At 45.9% G+C, this 26,120-nt stretch overlaps 1 protein-coding gene across 1 annotated transcript; it reads right to left on the bottom strand.

The window, feature by feature from the left end:
* Positions 1-2,580: 2,580 nt before the first annotated feature.
* On the bottom strand, positions 2,581-25,035 carry C1QTNF12 (C1q and TNF related 12). The gene is made up of 9 exons (XM_057407243.1): positions 23,653-25,035; positions 22,215-23,468; positions 12,884-13,003; positions 11,944-12,055; positions 11,541-11,722; positions 6,718-6,826; positions 5,988-6,078; positions 4,348-4,426; positions 2,581-3,757 (listed from the first exon to the last, which is right to left on the bottom strand). The coding sequence occupies exons 2-9, from the start codon at positions 22,383-22,385 to the stop codon at positions 3,659-3,661; spliced, it is 963 nt and encodes a 320-aa protein (XP_057263226.1). The 5' UTR covers positions 22,386-23,468; positions 23,653-25,035; the 3' UTR covers positions 2,581-3,658.
* Between the last annotated feature and the right edge of the window lie 1,085 nt (positions 25,036-26,120).

The raw sequence follows: 26,120 nt of genomic DNA on the forward strand, positions 1-26,120 counted from the left end.
GCTGTGATATTTACCAGCCTTGCTAAGCACGTAACTTCAGCTTGCAGCTGGAAACTTAGAGCTGGAATCTGTTTAGAAGGAGGAAATATGAGTGAAGATGATGCTTTTATAGACACTGAAATTAGCAGTCAGTGCTCATCGAGGATGGTTTGATTTACTGGGCCTGAAATACACCCGAAGCCACAAAGCAGCTTGTTCACATCACAGCCTGTGTAAGAGGGAGGTGTAGCAACCAGAGTAATGTGGTGTATAATGAGTATTGAGCTCAGAGGGTCATATGGGGCCACAGCATCAAACTCAGTGCCAGTATCTTAAAAGCAAGAAGCTCTCGGGTAGGAAAAATTCATGTGAGAGATCCCTGGATAGGGAACACATCTCCCTCATCTGAGAGCTGCACAGAGCATTGACCCTAAGAAAACCAGGCTGATTTGCATTAGTTTTGTCTAAATCTGAACTATATACACAACAAAAAGCCCAGTGCAGATGGCTGCAAAGATGGGTTGAGGCTTTTGTAGAGGAAGGGCATAAAAAATGCAGCAACTAGTTGTGTTTGCTGTTCTGCTAACACCTCAATAGTGAGATGTCCCCATCATATCCTTCTGCCACAGCACATAGATAGAGCACTGGGCATGCTGGAAGCATCCAGGAAACAAAAAAAGGGCATTTAATTTGTCCCCTCTTTTAGACTTCTCCCCTTGCGTGCCACAGAGAGCCACTGCCACTGGGTGGGATTAACATCCTTGGCCATTAAACCATCAGCTCGAGTACGTGGGGTTTATTCTGTTATAAACAACTTCTTCAGCCTGAACTCAGTCCTCTTGAGCTCGTAGTTTCTTGGCCTATAAATGTAATGCCTAGAGAGGAGCAGCCTCGCACACCATTAATCTCCTCACTCCAAACAGCACAGAAGCTTTGCACAGTGTTTGTCCCAGGCACAGCCCAGCCAGGAGCCAAGTGTCCACATCAGTCACGGGGTTGGAGGCCCAGCCTCAGCTCCCTGCAGGGCTCTTTCCACCCCTCTGACCCATCTGACTGCTGGTCAGACCTTCTCATACTTACACTAAGTGCTGCTGAAGAGCCAAGGTACAAGAGAACTGAGGCCTGGGAGCATTCAGAGCTAAAAGACTCTTTAAGAAAGGGGGGTGGGGTGGAATAAAGGAAAAAATTAGGGGAAAAAGGAAAAAATAGGGGGGGAAATAGGGGAGGGAATAGGAGGGAGAAAAGGGGGGGGGGAGGGGAAAGAATGGGGAAAGAAGAGGGAAAAGAAGGGAGAAATAGGAGTCTTTTGGCTGAAAGACTTTGGTGATGCAGAAGAAAGCTCCTTAAGGGGCAGCAGGCATTCCAGCAGCTCCTAGTACACTGGGGAAGCACCCATGGGGACAGCGCTTCTTATATACATAAGGGAGAAGAGGTACAAAGGCAGAACAGTTAGTCTCCTACTAAGGAGATGGTAAGAGTAAAACACAGCAAAGAAGGGGGGAGAAATAAGTCACAAATCCCAAACCAAAGTGTGACAAACAGCTTTAGTTCTACAGCAAAATAAATATTATAACTCTGATTTACTCAACAGTGAGACTTGGCTCAAACCCACCTATAGATACACAACATATGCTGCATGTCACACCACTTGGATTCTGTCGCTGCAAGTCATGCAGGAAACAGCCCCATTTATTACAGATACACAGTACAACATACAGTAATACATGCTGGGATAGGGGCTGTGTGCCCTTACTCCACTTACTCCATCAAAGCCAATCTTTATTGATAGGGTTTAGTGATGAATTCATGTGTTACATTGCTTCCTGAAGCTCCAGAAATGATGACTCTTGCTACTTGCTGTGCCTCTAAATAGCATGTTCTCCCCAAAGTGTACCACAAAAAAATCCATAGGAATTCCGGCATGTATTGTGGAGCAGGAATGAATATATGGACATTGATAGCTGCTGTATTTTAGACAGTCATACAGGTCCAGTTAGGACAGCCACATCCCTTTGATTAAAAAGCGAATTCACCCGTGTGTACTTGTGTAACAGCACTACTTGATTACTCCCTGTACCCTGATCATACCCTCTCCCTTCCTCTTCCTGTAGGCATCACTTGAATGTTCTTCCTAAAGGACAAAATAATACCATTTAGCACCCTTAAAGATCTGTCTCAAGGTATTTATAATGGAGATGAAAAAGCCAGTTTCATGCCTGGTTTACAGCTCTTGAACTAAGACATCTTTGCTTGCCACCAACTCCATCAGCAGTGTTACTGAAGCTTGTAGGGACATCACGGGTTGATCAACCTGAACAGCAGACCCAGCAATAGATGACATTGTTTCCACACCTCCTGCTGGCCCCAGCAGTGTGTGTTTTCATTGCACAAAGATATTGTAGTTAATCAAAAATGGAGCACAGTGATCAAAGGGATGTGCTCCATTCCCTGCAGACATTCCAGAACAAGTATCTGGACTCCAATTTGGGCTTTGCTACCACCTATTTATGACACTGTGGCACTGTTGGATCAATACAAGGGCCAGGGGTCTGTTGGATGGGAAAGCTACAGAGGTTCATTACATGAGTGGGGTTTTTGAACAACAAGGATGTTACAGCATCTTGGGTAACACCTTGAAACATCAACACCCTTTTACTCTCTTTAAAGGACTTTATATCCTGGAGCTGTATGCAGAACACTTTGGGGCTGGATCTCACATGCTTACATCCAGGAACATTCACCGGATGGTCTTTTAGATGGTCTTTGTGAGCACTTTAACCCAAGCAGAGCTCAGACAGACTCCCTGTGATCCCGGCCACTGTTCCCCTGCAGTTGAACAAGCACCAAGCAGATGACATACCTGATCCAAGGCTGCTCTCCCCACTGCCTTTGCCAGGCTTTGACAACCAGTGTGATGCATTTGACACATTAACAAACCCACACGTGTATCTTACTAAAACATAAGAACACAAGTAGGGGAGTTCCTGCTAGAACTGGTGCCATTGGCCTTACCATTTCATAAAGCCCAAATTTACAGGCAGCGAGGTATTCACTCCATCAATCGCATCAAGGCAATACTTAGATGTAAAGAACCACAATTAAAGAGTTCAGCCCTTGGATTCCCATTTCTGAAGCAGGCATTGTCTGAGAATTCAACATACTACTTGTCAATACATCCAATTCTGAACATGAGAGAGGGCTTGTACCATTTACAGCTGAGTGTAAAAAGCGGTTTTGCTGGCAAACCCTTGTCTCCTTCCTCCCCAACACATAGAATATAGTCACTGTTTTACTTCCCCTCTCAATCCTTCATTTACAAACTCAAGCACCACACAGTCAATCCCAAAAGACACGCTGATTACAAGTGCTATTGTGTTCTAACGTAACAAATGCCAAACCTCAGCCTATTGTTCAGTGAGCACTGGTGAAGCACAAATTCAATATCACAGACCTCATTTCTGAATGATAAAAGTGTATTCTTTATGATGAATGAACTGGTGTGGACCTTGAAAAGCAGTAGTCTCCGAAAGCAAGCTGAAGTAGCTGTGAAGGGAAAGGCTCTTTGCCTGGTTAAAAGGATGCCAACAGGAAGCAGTCTTCAAGAGGCAAAGTAAAGGTTTCTTCAGTCAAATATACACTGCAAGGCTCTAATCCGTATCCTTCCCTGCTGCAGATGATGCTATGCACCCATTAACATGCCCATGAAATCAGATCCATTCTGGATGGTGATGGGGGCTCCAGCGCTGTTGTCGACAAATATGGAGGTGTACTGGCCAGCCTGCAGAGGGAATGAGAGGGAAAGGAAAGTATCTGACAGTTCATCCCAGTGTAAAAAGGTAGAGGGGGAAAGCATTTCACTACTGTGGACTAAACACAGGGGTCTCCTGCACTTTTCTGTGGCTCTGGGAACAGGATCTGACCTGTTCATTTAGTGCAGCTTTGACCTGGGGGAAGATGTGTAATTGTGTTATAGGTTTATTACTTAGATCCTTACTGCACCTGCATCTTTTTGGGTGACGAGCCAAGTAAGTCATCCATGCTTCAGATTCCTTTCTATGTAATGGGAAGTAGAATTGTACCTTGACAATGCTAGGGGAGATGTGAGCAATGGAATACTGTCATTTCTTAGAGGGAAGGTTACCTCTGTAGCTTGAAATCAGAACATTTAACACAGGTCTGGCTTTTGTTCCTGTTGCTGCCCCAGATTCTCTCTAATCACCCCAGGTAAGGCTTTTAACTTCTTTAACCTTAGAAAGAAGGTTAATAAAGTCTTCCCCATCTCCAGGTGGGAATTCAGCCTTGCCACTAAAGAACGACACAGCCTGCCAAGCAAATTAGCACAGTGATTCCCAGCTTCCATAGGCTTACCTGCAGCTGCAGTAAGCCATGGACATAGATAGTGAAGATCTTGCTGTTGCTTTCCAGACCAGCAATGACTTCCAAAGACCTAAACAGTAGCAAAGGAAAACAACAGGTTAAACGCCTCAGGAAGTCACAACAGATGTATGTGGAGTGACTATAGTCTCATGAGCTCCCTAGAAATAGGGCCTGGTGGTTCTAGTGCCCATCTCTACTAAGCAGGTGGAATGTTGACCTGATTCTAGCTGTGATAACTGCCTTGAAGAGAGAACAGTAGAACCTTGTCCTCAAGGTAGGTCTAATGGAAGACCTACAGAGGGTTCAGGATTGTGAATGCAGAACTCAGCTGGAGCCACCTTCTTTCACAGAGGCCTTTCTGGAGGTCCTATAGTCTCCGTCCCCTACCCCTGAAGAGGTGCTGCACACCCCCTTTAGATTTCCCTGTGTACCAGTTATCCCAGTTTGTTGACTGCCACAACAGCTCCAAAGCAGTATGAAAGCGCAGAGCTCCATGCCTGCTTCCTCTGAAATCTGCCCAGCCAGTGGCAGCAGATCTAGTTGTTTTCCCAAGAAATCCAACGCCTTTCCTCACTTTTTTCCATGAAGTGATGGTGACAAAACCTAGCAAGTGCAAACGTGCTGTTTCCAGCCCCCTTGCAAGGAAATAAGATGCATGAGAGGTAGGGGAATTTGGCCCAAAGAGAGCAAGTCACTTGGCACCACCTTGACTGTAGAGCACAATCCGTGTGTCCTATCCTGCCAAAAGCCTGGCTTGGGTGGGAACTTCCCACCATTAATCTCTTTTACTCCAACTGTCTCCTTGCCTCCCAGTTTCCATCTCTCTCAGCCGAAAGCCCTCAGGGCTCTTTCAGCTCCCTCAATGAATGACTGTGTGTGCTGACATCCCCAGGAAATTCTACAAGCCTCAGTGGCAGGCAGCTCAGCCTCTGCCAGCAGTGTCTGTCCAGACAGGTTCTCATCCCTCAACCCATCTTCCTTCCATGCCACAGACCAGTCACACTCTCACCCACCACATGAGAGGTGTCTCAGAGACAACGATGAATCTGCTGATGCTAAAAGCAGATTCTAAGAGCTTTCAGCTCCTGCAATGAGGAAGGCACAGGAGTTTTCCATGGACCCACGAGGAATCTTGCTATTCAGGTAACTCTTGTGCTCACATTCACCAGAACAGGGAAGCAAAACTTAAGTCATTCACCTCTATTTTCCACCTATTCGTTCTCCTCATCACTGCAGCACTTCCATGGCAACATGAGTGAGATGCTGTGGTGCATACAGGATGCAGCTGAAATCATCAAAATTGAACCTCTGGCACTAATCTGAAGTGTTTCTCTCATTCTGTTTGTGATGATAGCTGAGCATTCAGCATCTTCAGCTACATCCAGTTTCATTCACACTTCTCTCAAGATGTGCAGTATTCAGCTATTTAGAACAACTGGCACTGAAAAGTTACAAACCAGCATAAAAAAAAACATTTAAAAGCTAAGGGCCAGATGGAATCTCTCCTCAGAGAAGTTCTACAGGCATTTATCATATCAAATTCACTGCTGGTGAACCCGATTTCCACACTTGATTGGATCATTGGCCCATCTGAGGAAACCAGTTGCCACAGCAGCGTTGTTGTAACTCACGTGTATCGGTGGCACAAGGATTCGATGCAGATCAGCACTCGGACGTTGTCTCTGGCTCGGAGCTGGAGTTTACTCTTCAGCTCACTGTGATCTGAAGGAAGCAGTAGAAGCAATATAAGCACATCACAGAGCACCAGTTGCTGGTGTCTGGCTTAGCAGAGACACCATGAATCTTATGGCTCGTGGTTGGGTTTGCATGGCATTGTTTGGGGAGGGGGCTTCTGTAAGAAGGTGCTAGAAACTTCTATGTGTCTGATAGAGCCAATGCCAGCTGGCTCAATGCATACCCACCACTGGCCAAAGCCAAGTAAATCAGCAATGGTGGTAGCACCTTTGGGATAACACGCTTAGAATCAGAATAGTTTGGGTTGGAAAGGACCTTTAAAGGTCATTTAGTCATCTAGTCCAACCCCCTGCAGCCCGTGGTGAAGACCATGATGAGGCAGGCTGTCCCCTTGTAGTCCATTGAAGCTGTAACTTCCACACATGAATATCACCCATAGGGAGTGTTATGTGCTTGGCTTGCATGGAGCAGCCTGCTGTGGCATTCAGTCTGTGAAAGTACCCAGCTCTAAGGACAGGGGTTTGGGCCATGGTACCAAAGGGAGAGCTCACTGCAAAATACTGCCATTACCCATGCTTCAAATCAGACAGGACCCAGAGAGTTCTGCAGGGCTCCATCCTGCACCTCTCAAGCAGTACAGGATCGGTTTCTGTGGGCACCACTCACCAATGTGGATATTGGCTGAAAACTGGTAGATGCCGGACACGGGTGCTGTGAAACGCCCTGTGGCCAGGTTCAGTCCTGTCCCCCGGAGGAAAGCGCCTTTGGCCAGAGGCTGTAAGATGGGAAAAGCAGACCTTGAACAAGTGCCCAGCACCCCAACAATCACCTCTGCCCGTGACAAAGAACAAGCTTACGTGCATGAGAACAAAGCTACTGCCTTGTCTCCCCAGAACACACCTTCCAGATGGGTTCTCTCTCAGCCTCTGGAACCCACAGGAGGCAAAATGATCAGTATGAGACATGAAGATGCTCTTTTTGCTCACTGCTGAGCTCTTCTAACCCATCTTGACTCACTGTGCTCACTGCATCCCTAATGCTTTGCCGGTCCTGTTGACTTCTAGCCTCCACTGATGTTCTGATACACAAGATCATAGAATAGTTCGGGTTGGAAAGGACCTTAAGATCATCCAGTTCCAACCCCTGCCATGGGCAGGGACACCTCCCACTAAACCATGTCACCCAAGGCTCTGTCCAACCTGGCCTTGAGCACTGCCAGGGATGGAGCATTATATGATCTCCCATTACATGAGTCAAAAGATCCCTACTGCTCCCAAACACTTCCTAGATGGGGCCAAGCAGTGTCCCCAGGCTTAAAAATGGGACCTTATGCATTGTTTTGTGACACAAGTACAGAGGAAACACTCCTATGGGGCTCTACCCACTTGAGGTCTAAGTCAGGCAGCTTTGATACTGTTGAAGAACAACCGCTTGGATCCTTACACATCCCATACTCAGTTTCATTTCGTTCTAGCTTTGGGTTCTCCAGAATAAGCAAAACCCCGCAGCATCTCCTCCTGTCCAGGAAGCAGCTCTGAGTCAAACTCACAGCCCACGATCTGACTCGGGCTAAAACAAACTCGAGGAGAAATGTTTATTGTTTGCTTTGGCCTCAGATTCAGATTCAGCCTGAAGCTGGAGCTGGTGGAGAAGCAGCTTCACTGGGCCAAGGCAGCACATTAGGCAGCCTCTGCTTCCACCACAAGGGCATTCTGTGCAGTGTGAGCGTTGTCCTGAGAGGTGTGCTCTGCACTGGGCTTAAGGCACAGAAGAGCTGTTCAAACCTGGTTCAAATACCCCAAAACCATGCACAACACATAATAACCCAGCATTTGAGTATGGTTTGCGCTATTAGGTGGTGAAAGGGGCCTGATACATGGGTGAAGTTTGTAGCAGTGTTGCCATGGGTGCTGTTAGGCTAAAAATATAGTGGAACACCTTTGTTCAAGTACTAGAAGGAAGTTGTTTGCTATTCTAGTTCATCACAGCCAGGAATTGAGAGCTTTCACAGTGCAGGGTAGGATTAACACCCTTAGCTTTCTCTTTGATGGGAAGTAAAGCTGCACATATTTGGGTCTGGTGGTGTTTGTTATAGAGTTACCACATGGTAGAAGGAGTGCAATGACTAACCTGCCTTGAGTCAGCAAATCCCAGGCAAGGCTCAAAGAGAAATTCCTTCTTCACTCGATCTAGCTGAAGCCTTAATATTTCATAGGGCTGGAAATGATTTATGTATGCAGATGGTGGGGAAAATATATCCATGTTTGCAACAGCAGGGACACCTCCCATAAGTATAATGGCAAAACAGTGATAATGAGCTGCAGAACAGCTACATTTCATATGTTTATATACTTTTTTATATATTTATCAATGTGCACTGATGTATAGAATCATAGAATGGTTTGGGTTGGAAAGGGCCTTAAGATCATCTAGCTCCAACCCTCTGCTATGGGCAGGGATGCCTCACACTAGACTATGTATATGCCCATGTGCATATATATAACAAAAAAGGAGCTCTGTTTTCTTTGCATATACATATGGTCAATGTATCATCTAACCTAACAACAAAGACTATGGAAGGAGCTTGATTCTGTTCTTATGCTATCACTACATCATCATTTTTGGCAATGGTATTTTGGATTTATCTCACTGAAAGAGCAGATCCAAGCCCTGTATGTGTAAAGCTGCACTGCATAGTTAATTCATTCCTTTCTTGTTACAGCTATTAGCAGAATCAGCAGCATAATTCCAAACCCACTGGCTGGGCATGGAAGGCAATTTTAGGCACCAGTAAATTATCACTGATAAAACATTCCTGTTTCTTCATGCCCTCTGTGGCTTTGTTATTCTTTTTGCTCAGAGAAATAGACAAGGCAGGGTGAGGTTCTCTGGGCAAAAGATTCCATTAAAGCCCATGCCAATGAGAGCTCCTGCTGCATTTGCTGCCTCGAACACTGCAGGGATTTCTAGCTGCGAGCTAACCACTTGCACACAGTCATTTCAGTGAGCAGACCAACAGCAAACGAACGACTTATGTACAGCCATTCTGTACAAGGCCAGCTTCTCTTCCTCAGTTCATCTTCCTCGTGCACTCTGTAGTTTATTTCTGGGTGGAAAATGGGAACCATGCACAGAGGATTGAGGTGTTTCACTTCTCAGTAATAAACAACATGGAAAGCAATGCATTGACTTAGCCGGTATATAAGGAAACAGCTCAGTTGTGCCTGCACAGCAGCCACAATGTGCAGAGGATGCTCCACTCTCCTGAAGCAGCAATAACATTCAGGTGCCAGAGGCAGACATTTAGCTGGACCTTAAGGCACTAGAGAAACCAGGACTGCAAAGCACATGGACCACCTTAATCTTAAATGGTGTGATTCCAGTAACATTCCTGGGTTCCAGATAAACCCCACTTCCATGGCATGTCAGAGGCTGCAGTTACTTCAATCCTGGCTGGGTAAAGTACCATCCTGAAAGCCTTTCAAGAGGCAATCGTTAGAAACCTCAAACAATGAGATACAGGAGGAAGAAGTGTGGGGAATTTCATTCCAGATACCAAGGAATTTGTGAGACCAAGAGGAAAAGAAGGAGGGAATATTCTTGGAGGAAATTTAGCATGGGAGGATGAGAAAACCATGATGCACTCGTACTCAAGGTCGGAGTGACTTAGACACCATCCTCAAATGACAGTGTAGAAGTGATATCCTGACACAGGGTCTTTCCACTATCTCAGAATGCTTTGGGTAAGGTCCAAATCCAGGAATTAGAGTCAATCCTTATCATTGCACTGAGAAGTAGCAAACTGTTGGCTTCTTCACACTATTAAACTGACGCAATGGAGGCAAAGGAATTATCTCTCTCTCTCCCCCTTGGACTGTTCAAAGCCAATGTTTTCATATTTGCAAGAACATCCACTGTCTCCCTCCCTGCAAATTCCCCTATATCAGAGCACAAGCTAAAACCAGACACTTCTTGTCCCAAAGCTGAAATGAAAGGCTGGCATCCAGAGCCCTGCCAGCCCTCCCACAGCAGCTTCAGGGCCAGGAGCAATTAGAAAGTAGCTAGGCATGGGATAACAAAGCATGGGAAGCATCAGCCTACACACTGATTGCTGAGATGTCTTTATTCACATTTTCCCTCCTCATTAATGAGGCAGCAGATCTCTTTAGCCCTGCCCACACTTCAAGTACAATCTTGCCTCCATGCCAGCACCCACAGTGCTGTCAAACCAGGCTTCCATAAGTATATCTGGGAAAGGTCCAGGAAAGCACCTTGTTTAGAACATAACCACTGCCTCTAGTCCTGCAGCTGGGAGAGGTCCTAGCAGCAAAACTGCTCCATAGGAAAGGATCTGCTGGGCAAGCTTCTTCCAAAATGGGACTCAGGGCAGCTGGGAAGCTCAGCACCTTCCTACATGGGCACTGTTACAAACCCTGCTGAGGAAAGCCATATTTCCTGTTCATAGTCTTCAAACGCTTCTTAGCACATCACAAAAGCAACCACATACCTGAAGGCCTTTCGCTATTAGACAGTCTTTGTGACTCCAGAGTCTGGAGTAATTCCCCTCAATTACCAAGGAACTATTTGGTTGTAGCTATTACATTGCTTAACATCTGTACTTCAGATTCAGGCCCTATTTGCAGCTGGTTAGTAAGAGTTTTAATAGCAGATTCAACAGCTTGCTTGTAACAGTGATTATGCTGACCTACAGCATCTCCTGGTAGTGTGCTCATCATTATAACATGATTGTAATGAAATTATAGAGGTAATATTTGCTAGTCTTCTATAAGATATGAAGTAAAGAATTTGAGCATCAGGACTGGTCTATCTAAAAAAATGATGTCTGGGCTCTTATTTGGCCTCACAAATCCATAACCAATGGCTTCTGTCTGCCTCTGCCATTTTTCTACATCTAAACATTACTTTGGAATTAAACAGGGTGTGCACTGAAACAAGAAACAGCTCCTTCACACTAATGGCAGACATGGACAAGTCTTTCTCCATCATTAACTGAAACAAAACCTGACTGTTGTTTGGACCTGTGAGACAGCCCTCTCTTGCACAGACCTGTTAGAACTTCAGTAAGAACTGTAATGAGGTTCAGCTAGAGGCGGGGAAAGGCTGCCTCTTGGGTTTGTCAGGAAGCTAAATGTCCATCTAACTGCAGTGAGCTTCAGCACTGAAATCATAGAATCAACTAGGTTGGAAAACACCTTTAAGATCATCACGTCCAACCTTTACCCCAGGACTGCCAAGACCATCACTAATAAACCATGTCACATCACCATATGAGATCCTACTTCTGTCAATCACAGAAAAGGCAGCACTGTATTCATAGTATCCAAGCCTGAGGGATTAGTCTGCCCTTTCAGGAAGCACCTTTAGCCACAGAGCCACCCAGCAGCTTTGCAGACGAGGGGGACTACAGCTGATCTACGCATAGTGGCTGCTGTGGAGTTGCACAGGTTCAGTCTGTAATCCCTTCTCACCGACTGGAAATTCTGAAGTTCTACCAGGGTCTTCTTGTCTACAACGACTTGTCCTTTTAGCTTGCAGTGGAATGCCTCCTCGACACGTCTGTGGGCCGAAACTTCCTCCAAGGAGAGCAGGAGGGGAGGCAGCTGGCTAGGATGGGCTGAAATAGCCAGGGATGCTCGGCGCTCAATGGCTTCTGGGGAAAGAAAAGGTATAGGAAAGGCTTAGTTTAAGAGCCTGGTCTGTGAAGCCATTAGTTCTGCATTTAACTCTTCAATTTGAACTAAGCAGCAATGGGGAAACATTTTGTCACATTTTTGATTCCCAGATAGGGGAGTGCTTTCAAAGCCAGTTCTTCACTTGCCATGGTGCTCACCAAAAGAGGCAGCTCACAGCGGCACAAAACACAGTCTTTACCTTTCAGTATCTCCTTAAACTCCTGCAGAAGGACTTCCCGGGTGACTTCAGCACCAGGTGCTCCTGGAGGCCCCTGGGGACCAGGAGGTCCTGGGGGTCCAACAAGGCCACGCTAAGGAAGTAACCAAAGAAACACAGGTGAATTAGAAGCAGGCTGTTGCACTGATAGAACCAGAACACTCTCAGCCATGAGCCGGTCCTACAGCCACGTGAGCAGCACCCAATACTCTCAGTTCAACTATAGATAGGCCTGATGCAGTAAATCTTAAGCCGGTCTCCAGCCAGCTGTGAATTCCAGCACTTGGAATTCACTCCCATCTTTATGTAGGAGGATAAACTTTGCTCAGGTAAACACCAACTGGTTCTTCAAGTACCTTTATACAGCGTGAAGCACAACAGGCACAACACTAAGTTTGCTGCTTCTGTATCTTCTTGTAGCACCAAATCATACTGGCCTTTAAGCTTCTTATTCTATTTTCTAACCAGAATAACCATCTAGCTACACTTTGGGTAGATAGTAATATAACATATATTAATATCTTAGATAGATATTAATATAGATATTAATATTAATATATTTTGCTTACAGTGGTCACATACATGAATATTGGTGCAACAGTAGAGGTCTTGGGAAAAATGAAACAGTTCATTCAAAGCTTTAAACTAGAGGCATGAACACAACAGTGTTATCAGGGCTATTTTGATGGACGAAGTTCCTGTTTCCTCAACAAAACTGCAGTAAGCCTGCATGGAAGCACTCCTGCCTATCAGCTCCCTCAGAAATAGAAGGAGATCATTAAAAGCAGCACTTTAAAAGTGCACATATGGTCAAGGAGCACCCAGGCAAAAGCTGGAGCATAGGAAACACCTTGCACATCAGTGTAGGAAGGGAAGCTGCAGTGCACATGTATTAGCTGATGGCAGCAGAGCAATAACCTACTAGTTTCTTGTCTTTGCCTTTGCATTTCCTTTTAGAGGTGTTGCCATCATCTGGGCGGTGAACAAAGGAGATCCAGGTCCGCCGTGGGTCTGTGATTCGAGGATCTGGAGATTCTAGGACCTAGAGAGAAACAAGAACAAAGACCCTGTATCACTGGGTCATCACTGTAGCTCCCTGTACCTCTGTATCCCATTGAATCGCATGGATTCAGAGAATGCAAAGTTTCCAGACCAGAAGGAACCAGTAAGAGCAAGGAGCTGGGAGCCGGTGTACATCAGGGACCTTTAGCTGCTGAGACTCTCAGCCCTCTGACAGTCCTCTTATGTACCACAGAAAACCTGCCCAGATGCCAGGGATTGTTCATCACTGGCATCCGATACAAATCAGTTGGATCAATCAAGCAATACAGGAGATTAAAATGTACAGAAAACCTTGAAATGCTCCAGAACTTTCAAATCAGAGGCTGTGGAGTGACAAATGTGCACACAGAAAGAAAAGAGCTCACAATGACAACCAAAGTCCACGTCAGTGCCAGTTTGTCCATTGGCACATTTAACTCCCTTGCCCATTCCTATGTTCTGGAAGTATACCATAGCCATAGAGAAAGTATCTAGAGAAGCTTTGACATTACACTGCCTAGTTCTGGATCCCTTCTAAGCGGAGCCTGGGTAGAAGAGGGGGTCTGTCTATGAATTTGGGTCCACTTCCTATTAGACTTTCTCATTCCCATTACTCCCAGAGACAACCAGAAGTGATCAAACAGTGCTCAAACTTGGTTAGAATGAACTTGTAACTTTAAACCTGAAAAAGGCACCAGAAATCACTGGTTACCAATGCCCTGCCATGCTCTTACCAAGGGCAATGAAATGCTAACTCTGCAGGCTCCAATCTGTTGACACATCAGCATCCCAGATGCCCATCACAGTGAGGATAAATGCACACAAGCCCCCCTAGGGTTCCATGAACTATGCTGAAGTATTGAGAGCCATTTGTGAAAGAGCCAGAGAGGAAAAGCTGCAATGAACACTTAAAATCCATAAAACAAACAAGCAACCAACACCACCACCACCCCCCCCCCCCCTTATGCCTAGTGAAAACTCCTGGAATTCACTCCATAAACCTGGTTTTAATTCTCCTGGTGAGACAGAACAGGTAGAGAGGAGAAAAATCCATAAAACAAACAAGCAACCAACACCACCACCCCCCCCCCCCCCTTATGCCTAGTGAAAACTCCTGGAATTCACTCCATAAACCTGGTTTTAATTCTCCTGGTGAGACAGAACAGGTAGAGAGGAGAATTCCAGCAGGAAAGCAACACAAGAGTGACATTTACAGTGATTCCTAGGCCTTTACAAGTTTATGTAAGTCAATATTGATCTATCACCATCTGGGAGGAAGAAAACAAGCTGGTTGTGGGGAAAGCATAGAAGCAAAGGCACTTTCCAGGTCTAAAAGTGTTTGCCCTGAGTATTAAGCTCCTGCTAGGTCTGACAGCACCAGACAGTTCTGCCGCAGCTCGAACATCACAGCTCTATACTCAGTGGCCTTAACAGTCCCAGTGACCTTGCAAGGCGTTTCCAGTGCTGCCAGATTAGCAAACACAGCTACGTTTGCTCACTGCCTGTCCCACTTGGCTCCCTAAAGCATTGCCACTTCTCAGAGTACCAGAGTGAGTTTTAGTAACGTTTCTAGTGCCACTTAGAAGCAGCAAAGGAGGACTGCAAATGTGAGGTGGAAATAGCAGGGCTATAGCAGGAGAAAAGAGCCCCGGCTGTGTGATCTGCTATGAAAAAGCCATGCAGCTTGAATTGCTTTGAAGTTAAATCTGAAGTCTGCTGGAGTTGTGTCTGAGGTTATAAGGAATGTTGATGCTTCTGAGCCTGGAAAGCTCCCTCTCTCTGGCATGCGTCCAGGCACACGGGGTAGTACAAGGCACTTGTTCTGAGCTGATGCGATCACAACTAAAGAGCTTCAAACAGGCTGAACAAATGATTGACAAAGCAGCAGAAAAGGAGCAGCTCCCCAGGAAGCAGATGTGCTGTGAGCTGAGCAAGGGTATTCCTTAAGCACCCTCCTCAAACTCTGTGAAGCCAACTCGGACCTTCTCTATTCAGCAAATAGTCGTAGGTGATTTACTGCTCAGACACAACCCACAGCAAGATCTACTATTGAATTGCTCTATTCAGGCAGTCCCCTTATCCTCCCCTCCAGATATATGGCTGCAGAGTAGCTCATGTCTGTGCTCTAAGCCACAGCAAGGACATCCCAAGATACCTCATGATACTATGCATGCATTCTACTGTAGTTAATGAGAGACTGAGTTATGGTTGTGCACACTCCCCCTGCTCAAATGTAGCAAGACAAACTATTCATAACAGCATTCTGTACCAGAATCAGTCTTGAACAGCCCTTTTGTGTTTAGAAGCACACTTACAGACAGCCCGAATTCACACGTTTAGTCAAGGGGTTCTAGTACATTGTTTTAGCTAAATTATTATTTGCCTTTTATACTTACCACACCCAGGATTTAAATAGCTTTCCAAAATCCCATTGGAAAGTAATGTAAATGGAGCAGCATAGGAAATCCCAGGTATTGTGGGATTAGTCACCGCAATAAAGCATTAGACTCTTGCCACAGATTGCTTGACTGCAGATCTGTGTGAAGCATAGGACAGGCTGAGAAGGCCCTTTCCTTTCCATCTACTGTAACACAGAAACATCAAGTCCACAGGCAAATGTTCACAAGGCTTGCACAAGTCCTTAGAAGAGCACACGAGGTGCAACTTATGTCTATAACAAACATGGAATATATGTATCAGTTCTGTGGAGGTTTAATGGTTTCTGGTGGAAAAAGCTTGTTCTTTCCTACCCCACTTCATCTGAAAGCAGATGGGTGCAGCATCACCACACAGGGCATCACTATTTATGAGCACTGAAGTTAACAAAGCTCATAAATCTAAAGCAGGTAAAAGCCAGCCCATGCTTTACCCAAAGGAATCAGATGCCTTTTTATCCCAGTGACCGGGACTGACAGGTCTGTGGCGAAGCTGCAGTGCAGCACAGAAGGAAGCATCTTCTTACTCGAAGCACCCATCTCTGGCAGGATGGAGCATTCCCTCAGTGCTGGAGCAGAAACAGCAGAACAATGGCTGAGGAAAGGCAAGTAACATCAGTTTGTCCTTCAGAAAGGCCGGCCCACGTGGCAGGAACTCAGAACTGCAGTTTCCAGAACACAGCAAGCACAAGACCAAGAGAGTCTTAGGCACGGGGATGCAGCATTTGCTGCGGATGTGGAATAGACCACTCAAATATTCCTGGTTTCCAGCAGGCTGCAAGTCAGGCATGAACTCCCCTCCACTAAAAAGCAAGGAACCAGGCCAGCTAGAAGCAGAAGCCAGCAATCACGGGCAAGCTCCGACCATTAGCTGTGAAGACAAACAGATGTCCTCAGCCTTTCTGGAGCTCCAGCTGTGAAGAAACAGGCCAGAGCAGACATCTTGTCAAGGAGGAAAAAGAAATCCAGATGGCACATCCCAGCAAAATCAATGGATAACCCCCCCCATCCCTCTCCAGTGGCTTGCTTGAATTACAAATCCCTCTACAAGACAGTCATGGCACTCCCCGGTTTCTCCAGCCCTAGGATGATTGACAGTTAAAATGAATGTTCCATCCTTGTGGTGTTATTATTTAATTACTATGGCATGCATGAGCAATCCCAGCAATAAGCATGCAAGCCTCTATTTTTCTTGGCAGCAGCAGCCTCCAGCAGCCAGAGAGACCTCGCAGCCAACTCAGGTATCAGGGAGGGCTGAGAACAGCTTTGGAATCCCAGCAAAGGGGACTTGTCCCTCCTGGGCTGCTGGGTATTGTCTCCTACGGAGGAATCCTCATGTTAACCACGGTGAAATCAGGTTTAGTCCTTAACACTTGGAGCAGTTCCTCCAAAATCAACAGCAGCCTTGCCAGCAAGTTTTAATGAACTTTCAATCAGGCCTTTTGCCATCACTTGGGAATCACAATGGCATCTGTCCCTCCAGAACTGATGAGCCCCCTCTGTCCATAATTTCCTCCCAGTTAAAGGACAAGTTGAGCTGGAATTTCGACTGCTGTACACAAGCAGAACCTGTGGTTCTCACAGGCTCCAACTCCCAGAACAGCATGCACTGCCCAGAGACACACACAGGCTCTGGCCAGGATTCAGCCAGCATGGAAGGAACTACCAGCAGGAATCTACAGTCAAGAAACAGAGTCTGGATCCTGAGAAATTCCTGAACTGTAGCTGAACCTTCCTGAAATTCAGGGATACTGGGATCCAGTGTGCATCCCTGCTAAAAACCACAGTGAAGTGGACTGGGATCCAGTGTGCATCCCTGCTAAAAACCACAGTGAAGTGGACTGGGATCCAGTGTGCATCCCTGCTAAAAGCCAGAGTGAAGTGGACTGGGATCCAGTGTGCATCCCTGCTAAAACCCAGAGTGAAGTGGACTGGGATCCAGTGTGCATCCCTGCTAAAAGCCAGAGTGAAGTGGACTGGGATCCAGTGTGCATCCCTGCTAAAAACCACAGTGAAGTGGACTGGGATCCAGTGTGCATCCCTGCTAAAAACCACAGTGAAGTGGACTGGGATCCAGTGTGCATCCCTGCTAAAAACCACAGTGAAGTGGACTGGGATCCAGTGTGCATCCCTGCTAGAAACCACAGTGAAGTGGACTGGGATCCAGTGTGCATCCCTGCTAGAAACCACAGTGAAGTGGACTGGGATCCAGTGTGCATCCCTGCTAGAAACCACAGTGAAGTGGACTGGGATCCAGTGTGCATCCCTGCTAAAAAACAAAGTGAAGTGGACTGGGATCCAGTGTGCATTCCTGCTAGAAACCACAGTGAAGTGGACTGGGATCCAGTGTGCATCCCTGCTAGAAACCACAGTGAAGTGGACTGGGATCCAGTGTGCATCCCTGCTAAAATCCAGAGTGAAATGGACTGGGATCCAGTGTGCATCCCTGCTAAAACCCAGAGTGAAGTGGACTGGGATCCAGTGTGCGTCCCTGCTAGAAACCACAGTGAAGTGGACTGGGATCCAGTGTGCATCCCTGCTAAAAACCAAAGTGAAGTGGGTAAAACTCATTTCAGAGTCTGGATAGATAAAAGAATGAAGACAGAGCTACCTGGGAGCAAGCCTGTACACCTAAAAGCATCACAAAATCACAGTCTTTATGCCTGAAGTTACCACCCTGCATGTTTAGCTCAGCTTTCTATGCATTTGTCCATCTGTGATGGAATTGCATTCAGTAATTATTTGCTCAATAGCAAAGCAGTTGCCAGACACAGAATGGACTTGACAAAGCATTTCAGTTCTCTTCATCCACAAGCTGTTACACCTGATGTACACCAGCAAGAGTCTTGTCAGCTGCGTGATGAAATTAGGAGCAGATTCTTTATTTCAGTTGTGTGTTTGACTTGGAACAGGTTAAAAAGCAACAGAGCACTTTTGGGTTTAGCAGTTGAAGTCCTATGGCAGCTGCTAATAACTTCTGTTACACACAGTCCTGGTTATTAATGAGATGTAAAACCAAGGTCCTGACCACTTGTGGTTTTTACAGCCCTCTCAAGGTTTTCCCCTGAGCAGAAGTGTTAGGTTTGGCATCTCAGCCAAATCCAAAATGGAATTCCCACCTGAATTCCCACTGTGGTTTTGGGGGTGAAAAAATAACCTTCACTCCTCTAAATGGCTTTCTCAAACAGCTTCCCCCCTCCACTTAGACACAAACTGCTTTCAGTGGTCACATCCATAATGAATTTAATGGATCTAATGGAACATGTGAGCAAGTTTATGTGAGCAAGAGCTACTCTGGGTGAGGAACTGATGTGTCTGTAGATGCGTTAGCTGTACTTCAATGTTCCTCAGTGCCACTCCTGGGTGTACCAGGAGAGTTCTGTCTGTAGGGACACCATAGAAAGGCAACTGAACAGCACCACTAGAGCAGGTGCAGCAGAATGCATCTAACACACAAAACTGCATCTGATGTAGGACAATTTAACAAAGAGATTTAAAAATCTTATAAACAGCTCTAGGAAATGAGACCAAGCACTGAACTGATAGTGTATGAATCCAACATTATTTTACATGGGCCACAAGGAATTGCTAGGAAGCATGTGTCATAGCCCTTCCTGTTCCTGATATGCCAGAGCAAGACTGACAATGATGACAGATACAAAACAAGACCCATCTTCTACTACAGACAGGTCACAGTCCAGTCTCTTCCATGGCTTTAACACTTGTCAGGCCCCAAAATACTCAATTCCACATGCAAACACACACTTCAGGCTAGGACTGACAGCTCTTTACTGAGGAGGAGTGCAATCAGTGCAATTGAATCAGCTGCTATTTTCAACTGGAAGCAAAACACCCTGAGAGAGATTTAAGTAACAAACTGGGTGGACCTAGCCCTAGATAGCTGACAGGGACAGAAGGCTCACAAAGCAAATGAAACTTGAACTACAAACTGCAGCAGGTTACTCTGGACCAAGTTTTGACTGTCTCTAAGGATGGAGTCTCCATGGCCTCTTCCCAGTGTTTGACCCAGTAAAGAAGCTTTTTTCCCTTACATTTAAGTGGAATTTCCTGTATTTCAATCGGTACCCACTGCCTCTTGTCCTTTCACTGGGCACTAAGAGGCTGACTCCATCTTTCATCCCTCTGCTCAGGTATCAAATGGTAACTCGTGATCAGTGTCAACCCTATATAACCACTGGACAATCTCCTACTGCTGAACCCCTGTTAGTAAAATACACTTTCTCTCTTAGTCCATCTGTGTCAGAGAACAAAAGTCTCATGTGCACATCACGTTGATAGCAACTCAGCAAGGATAAGACTGGAGAAAAGCCTTAAAAACAAACCCCAACATTCTATTTCCTTGGGAATACCAGATTTATCAGGAGATTTGGGACTTCTGCTTCCCTGTTTTAGGTAGAGGTGTCACTGTGATTCATGCACTGTGAATGTTAAAGGGGATCTTTCTCCATTCCTATTTGAAAAGGATTCCCAAGGGAAATGTGTCCCAAATTGCTTTGCTTAATTAGAAGGAAAACACGTGTACCTATTCAGTATGAATAAGAATCACTGCTCTCAGCTACTATTTCATTCCCTGCTCCTTCTGCTTTGATAAACCCACCAGCTGGCAACAGAGTCTTCCAACAGCCTTAACTGTGCACAGGGCCATAGAAACTCCATCTTTCCTGTTGTGTGCTGTAAGAAACGACATGGGACACTGCTGCTGTTTCCCCTTCCATGTGCAGGGAATCCTGTCATGAAGCTGAACTGCTCATAGAAGCACCTTCCAGGCTCAAAGAGATCAGTGCTCCACAGAGAACTGCTTTCAACCTTGCTTTACCTTGATAGGTTAGGTAAGGATAGCTTCACTACTTCACTACCAGTTTGCTTCTTCCCTTAGTGAATACAAATTGGGATGCTTTGGTGTAAATGGCAACTGTCATTTACCCCAGAAGTGGTGGCAAGTCTTAAGCCCTGCATTTGCAGTGTATGTAAAATAGTCCCTTAGCTTATATACAATACAGTCACATCTAGAGGCAGTACTTAATCAGAGCCTGAAATAGATTCCAAGGAGAAGAGTTCACACTGCAGAACTGGGAGTGGATATCAAGCAGATCTAAGAAGCATTTCCATCAAAGATTTGATGTCATGCTCTCCTTGGACAGGACCTGCCCTCACTGAACTCGCCAGCTCCTTCTGCAGCCAAACTTTTGCCATGGATACTTTAAAGCAAACTATTTCAACACACAAACTGCAGCTTCCAAACAATGTCAGGTTTAATGGGTGCCCACTAGAAGCGGGTTTCTCCTAGCACTAACGTATGTATGATTGCAGGAGGATGCACCAGGAGCAGTTTCTGCTTGCTTCTGCAATCAGAACATACTCTGCATATGTATATCTCAGACTATATTCTGCAATGCATTTCACATTAAGCCAAATTAATTCCAGAATAGACAAATTGAGTTGCACCAGATACAGATCTGGCCCCTTCTGCAAAAGCAGACCGCAACAGTTCTCAAGAGAGGAGAAGGAAGTGATTGATTATGAGCACCTCAAGAACTCAGCATTTGTACAACCTGTCCTGACAGAGCCCTGCAACACACAACAGCAAATGAGCTGAAGACACACTGCTTACAGTCCCCTAATGATAATTGTAAGTGCAGCAGCCAGCTTTCTTAGAGAGGGCCGTTTCCCAGACTTGCCCAACCTTAACCAATTACTCTCACAACAGCACTGAACAGGATATTTACCATGGCAGCCCAATTGTTCTAACTTGCCCCCTCTGCCATGCCCCACTTTTTGACAGGTTTGCTCCTCCATTGCTATAGTGACTGCCAGCCCTAATGCTGGTGATCAAAGTCATGCTTTAGAGGTCACCTCCATTCGAAACAAGGGACATTTTTGTGTGAGCAGGGGGGGGAGAGGGACAGAGAGAAAGTGCTGTGTGATAGGCAAGACTCCCTTCTTTCTCAGTGTTGTGGTCTCCCTTTGCATCCTGCTCTTAATCCTGGTTTTAATTCCCAACCCCCCTCTCCTATTCCTAAGCAAATGTTCATCTTGTAGGATTCTGGGGGCTCACATCAAGTGACTGGATTTTTTCTGCAGCTTTCAGCCTAGGGTGATCCTCCTAAACACGTAACTGGAAGGATCCTACCCTGCCATTCACTCACTGAGCCTAGCAAGTCATCAGCTACAGGCACTGAGGGGTCCTGCACACAGTCTCACACTTGCCACTTGCACACTGGCAGCATCACCTGGATCCTTTCCTAAAGAGCCACAATCACCTTAAGCAGATCACCTACAGCAAAAATGCCTCTCTAATTGTCAATCCCCACAGCCTGTCTGGGGGAAGGTGCCGTGCAGGGAAAGCTCAGGCATGCTCAGATGTTAGTACTGTGTTTACCTGAGTCTGAAATAGCATTTCAAAAAGCAAAGGAAGAGATGCATTAATATCCCAGGATCATTACTGTACTGTGATAGCCACTTGCCTTTATTTAATCCCTTCTTTCTGCACAGGATACAGTTGACACACTACTCCAAAAAGTCTTTACACTCACTCAGCTCCTATGGAACTTGAGCCACGCAGAGTCTAAAATCAGTTCTAATCATAAACTGTATATTCCAGTGTTTGCTCCAGGAAGCAAGAAAATCAATCACAGAGAGGCAAAAGAGAGAACGTTCCTCTTTAAAATCAAGTAGAATTTGGCAAGATGGGGAGATAAAAGGAACCAGCATCACATTACTGCCAGAAATCAGTGCTGACAGCACATAAACACTTACCTTGGGATGCCCGTGCAGCTCCTCGCTGTTCGAGAGGGTGGCATTGAAGGGCTCTGTGTACTGGTTAGGCTCTTTCTTCATCTTTCGCTCTCTCTTTGCTGCTGTAACTCTGAAGAAGCAAAACTGCTGACAAAGTAAAGTTGCCACAAATACCCAGGTGCACCCCTTCATTTTGGAAAGGGAGGGGCCAAGGCAGGAAGGGCACTCTCCAAGCACAAAACCCTTCACCACCAGCAATAGGAATAGACCCAAGGCTGCTCTCTAAAACACAACCGAAAGGGTCAGGAATATTAAAGATGATCCTCCGGGCTCTGCAGTGTCAAAGGAGCAGCATGCCCGGATGCGCTGGTTGCTGGAGCGATCTCTGCTCAAGCAGGACACATGGAAATGGTATAGATAAACTTGTTTGGGAAATCTGGATTCACTCGAATCAAGAGGTAAGTCCATTCAGCCTCCTGAAGCTTACATAAATACGAGAGGCCCTGGAAAGTCCTGCCACCCACCTTGCAGTGGCGCTCCCCCTCGCCCCCAATAAGTCTTCAGACTCGTTTAAAACGCACTCAACTATGAAACCCAGAGAAGTCAAATTGCTCAGGGCAAGAGTTGGTCAGGCCGGAGCTGACAACACAGACTCATTAGGGGGTTGTTAGGTTGTTGCTCTTCAACAGGAGATTTCACTTGCTATCATTTGAAGCACTGTGTTCAGCTCAAAGCAGGGTTGCAGTTGTTCCATCCGTTCTCTCCTGAACAATACTTCCCTTTCCTCAGGGACAAGTCCTCATCCTTTCCTTCTAAGATGCTGAGGAACTGTAATCCAAGTTGCTACAGCCACTGCTCTCCTGAGGAGGCTGAAAGCATCACAGCCCAGCGCTCAGCCTTCTAAAGGGAAAACAAATGTCTTGTATCACTGAAGTTAAAACAGGGAGAAGCAAAGAATCTGGGGATGTACCCAGGTCCATGAGGAACAGGTAAAGTTTTCCCAAGTCAAGCTTCTCTGCCTCTTTAGCTGAGTTTATCCTCACTTTAATGAGCAGCAAGCCCCGATGCCACAAGCAGCTGTCAGGATGTAGAATCTTGTGTCTTTCTCATCTCCATCTCCCCTCACACCAGGGAAGGTTTCAGGTACCTCTCATTGTAGACCGCATCAGATTGTTCTCGCTGCTCCTTTCCCCTGCTGCACACTGGCAAAACCCTCCTCAGCTTTTGCTTTACCTCAGCAGAGAAGTACTCCTTTCCTGAATGAGTTTCCATCAACTTCAAGACAGGGAAAAAAAAAAAAGGGAAAAAAAAGGAGGAGGGATCACATTCTAATGAGCTGTCAAGCCTATTCTCTTCACATTCCTATTAGACTCACTGATAAAGTGGAGCTGGCCCGTGTGCCAGGCAGATTTAAATCAATGCCCATTCCCTGCTCCCTCCCCTCAGCCCTGTTCCGTACCTCCCCTTCGGTATCGCAGGGAAATCACCATTTTTCTGGGAAGTTTGTAAAACCCTACGTGAGCGTGTGGTAGAGCTAAAAATATGTGGCTTGGAACATGCACTCAGCATCGCCCCACACATGGACACATCACTACTCCTGCTTTACACCCTCCTTAGCTGCGTCCTATACATCTCCCCCTGCTCTCATCAGATGCTGGCTCAGTGGGTGCTGATTCCTTTACAGGAGGGTGGGCTCCTTATTGAATGTAACAGAAACCCCAAGGTTACACATCTACGAGCATTTCAGAAGGGAGATCTTGAAGCACTTGGCAGATCTTTGTCAGTTCCCCACCACCTACAACATTCCTGTTCCTTCTACAGATACTGAACGTGATGCAAGAATGTCTCTGAGGTCGGACCATGAGGAAGTCCAAGAATGATAAGAGGTGGAAGCTCACATAGTTTGAAGTCCTTTATGCAGCCAGCAAGCAACAGCTTTGCTTTGTTTAATACTCCCTTTACCTGCTGTAATCCAAACTGTAAATGTCAGGACTTCACTGGATCAGGAGCAACAGCTCTGGTATGTGTCAGCTCAGGGAAACTGAGGCATGGACAAGCCAAGCACAACATGAAGAAGCAGAACACAGTCTGGGGTTTGTCTTACAGCATCCTTTGGGAGAAACAGAGTTTGGGAAAGAGAAGAGAGAGTAAGAAGGGAGGTTACCCAGCCCCTAAACAGTTAACAGCCTATCACCCATCCCCCAAGAGCTCACATTCCATCAAAACTACGTGGCAGACTTTATTTGTTAATAATATTTAACTTTCTTTGGCGCCTTCTCCTACTTCAGCCTCTTTTTTTTCAGGTTACTTGTAGACAAGCCATGAATTTGTAAAAGTGCACTTGATGACACATTAATAGGACAATCTGTCATATCGCAGCTAAACAGCCTGACAGATCCACACACCATGGCAAGGGATGACATTCAAAGCTGGAATGGGGCAATGGCTCTCGTGGGCTGCCGGTCTGCAACATCTCCTCTCCCATTCCAAGAGCCAAATCCCAAGACTAAATCCTCACACTTGAAGGGAATGAATCCAAACTATGTTTGCAAGCACAAGGCAGAGTGACTCGATGGCCCAGCAGTGGCTGTATCTAACCCCCAGCTGCGTAGTTTTCCCTCTGTTGGGCTGAAATGAGTGCCAGCACAGTGGTTACCTCCCCTCCAACCTTCAGTTCAGCATTTGTATTATCTGTAGATAACTCCACTTTGCTGCTGCTGTTCTCACGTCCAAGTTGCAGCAGTTCCAAGCACCCGAGTCTTGCTAATCCAGGAACAACATTCCATCCACATTTACAACTACAAGCAGCAATAGGCCAACGCTGCACTTCACAGCACAGCAAACCAAGATCTCAAAGTGACTGAAAACACAAATAGTTTCTTCTCCAAGCTCAGCACCATTGCAGCAATAATAGGAATAGTTAAAAGACTGTAACAACATCAATTCTGCATAAGGAAAGAGTTGACATAGGGAAGGTATTATAAGAAGCCACATTTACACATCAAAACTCTGCCCAATAAGCCAAATGGAGGGTTTGCAAACACTGCGTGTGTAAAGCTGGAGGAAACTGAATAGTCAGGCAACAAAGCTGTGATTTGATCTGTCAGTCTCTACTTATGCAGTTCCCCTTTTACCCAAGATAAACCTTACCTAAGCTAAGGATAATATCCAAAGGGGAAAAGGTCAAAAGCCAGGATTTTCCTGGAGTTGCCCATTGTAGATATACTGAACAATTCCTAAGCCTTGATACAGAGACTGTGATTTTTAAGCCAGTAAAGTAGAAGGCACGTTGTCATTCACTGACACACACATTCCCGCTTCATGGCAGATAAAAGTTTAGAGTATTCCCATCACAAATCCCTTTGGTTTTGGTGTGAAGTTTCCCAACACAAACTCAAGCTGTTCATCAGGTTATACACACACAAGCTGTTAGAATAGACCTCATTACGCCAGCAGACATAAGAGCAGCTTTGGGAAGGCAGAACAAGAGCTTAGGGCCACTCCAGCTGCCTTCTGCACCCCATGATCCCATTCCCCCCCCCATTCCCCACCTAGCCCAGCCATCAGCGACCGCGGGGCCGCTACGCCACCTCGTGGCAAACCTATGGAATCACCGAGCTGTTTGGAAACAACATCATGGGGGAACATCTTGCAACAGGCTCTTTGGAGAACCAAGGTGTGAAATGACGTTGAGGGCACAGACAATAAGAGGTGCTTGGTAAATCCCAGTAAAACATCCTCAGCCGTCACCCAGCAAAGTCTTTTCAATGTAATGTGAATGCTCTGAGGTCGTTTTCAACAGCCTCCCTTTCCTGTGAGCACATGAGTTTTCCACTGAAAACATGGTTATTTCTGCCTTGAACAGTAAGATCTGACCTTTTCCAGTCAGCAAGAAAAGCATCATCTTGTATATTGTAAGCCCCCTGT

This window comes from Pezoporus wallicus, unplaced genomic scaffold, assembly GCF_028554395.1.
Source record: "Pezoporus wallicus isolate ANWC-B61680 ecotype Strahan unplaced genomic scaffold, APGP_CSIRO_Pwel_v1 contig_14689, whole genome shotgun sequence".
Lineage (NCBI taxonomy): Eukaryota > Metazoa > Chordata > Aves > Psittaciformes > Psittacidae > Pezoporus > Pezoporus wallicus.

Coding starts and splice junctions, on each gene's coding strand:
- C1QTNF12 (XM_057407243.1), bottom strand. CDS start 22,385: ATGAAGGGGTGCACCTGGGTATTTGTGGCAACTTTACTTTGTCAGCAG. Junction 4,427..5,987: donor TCCTTGTGCCACCGATACAC/GTGAGTTACAAC, acceptor GCTACTGTTTAG/GTCTTTGGAAGTCATTGCTG. Junction 3,758..4,347: donor ATGGCTTACTGCAGCTGCAG/GTAAGCCTATGG, acceptor TTCCCTCTGCAG/GCTGGCCAGTACACCTCCAT.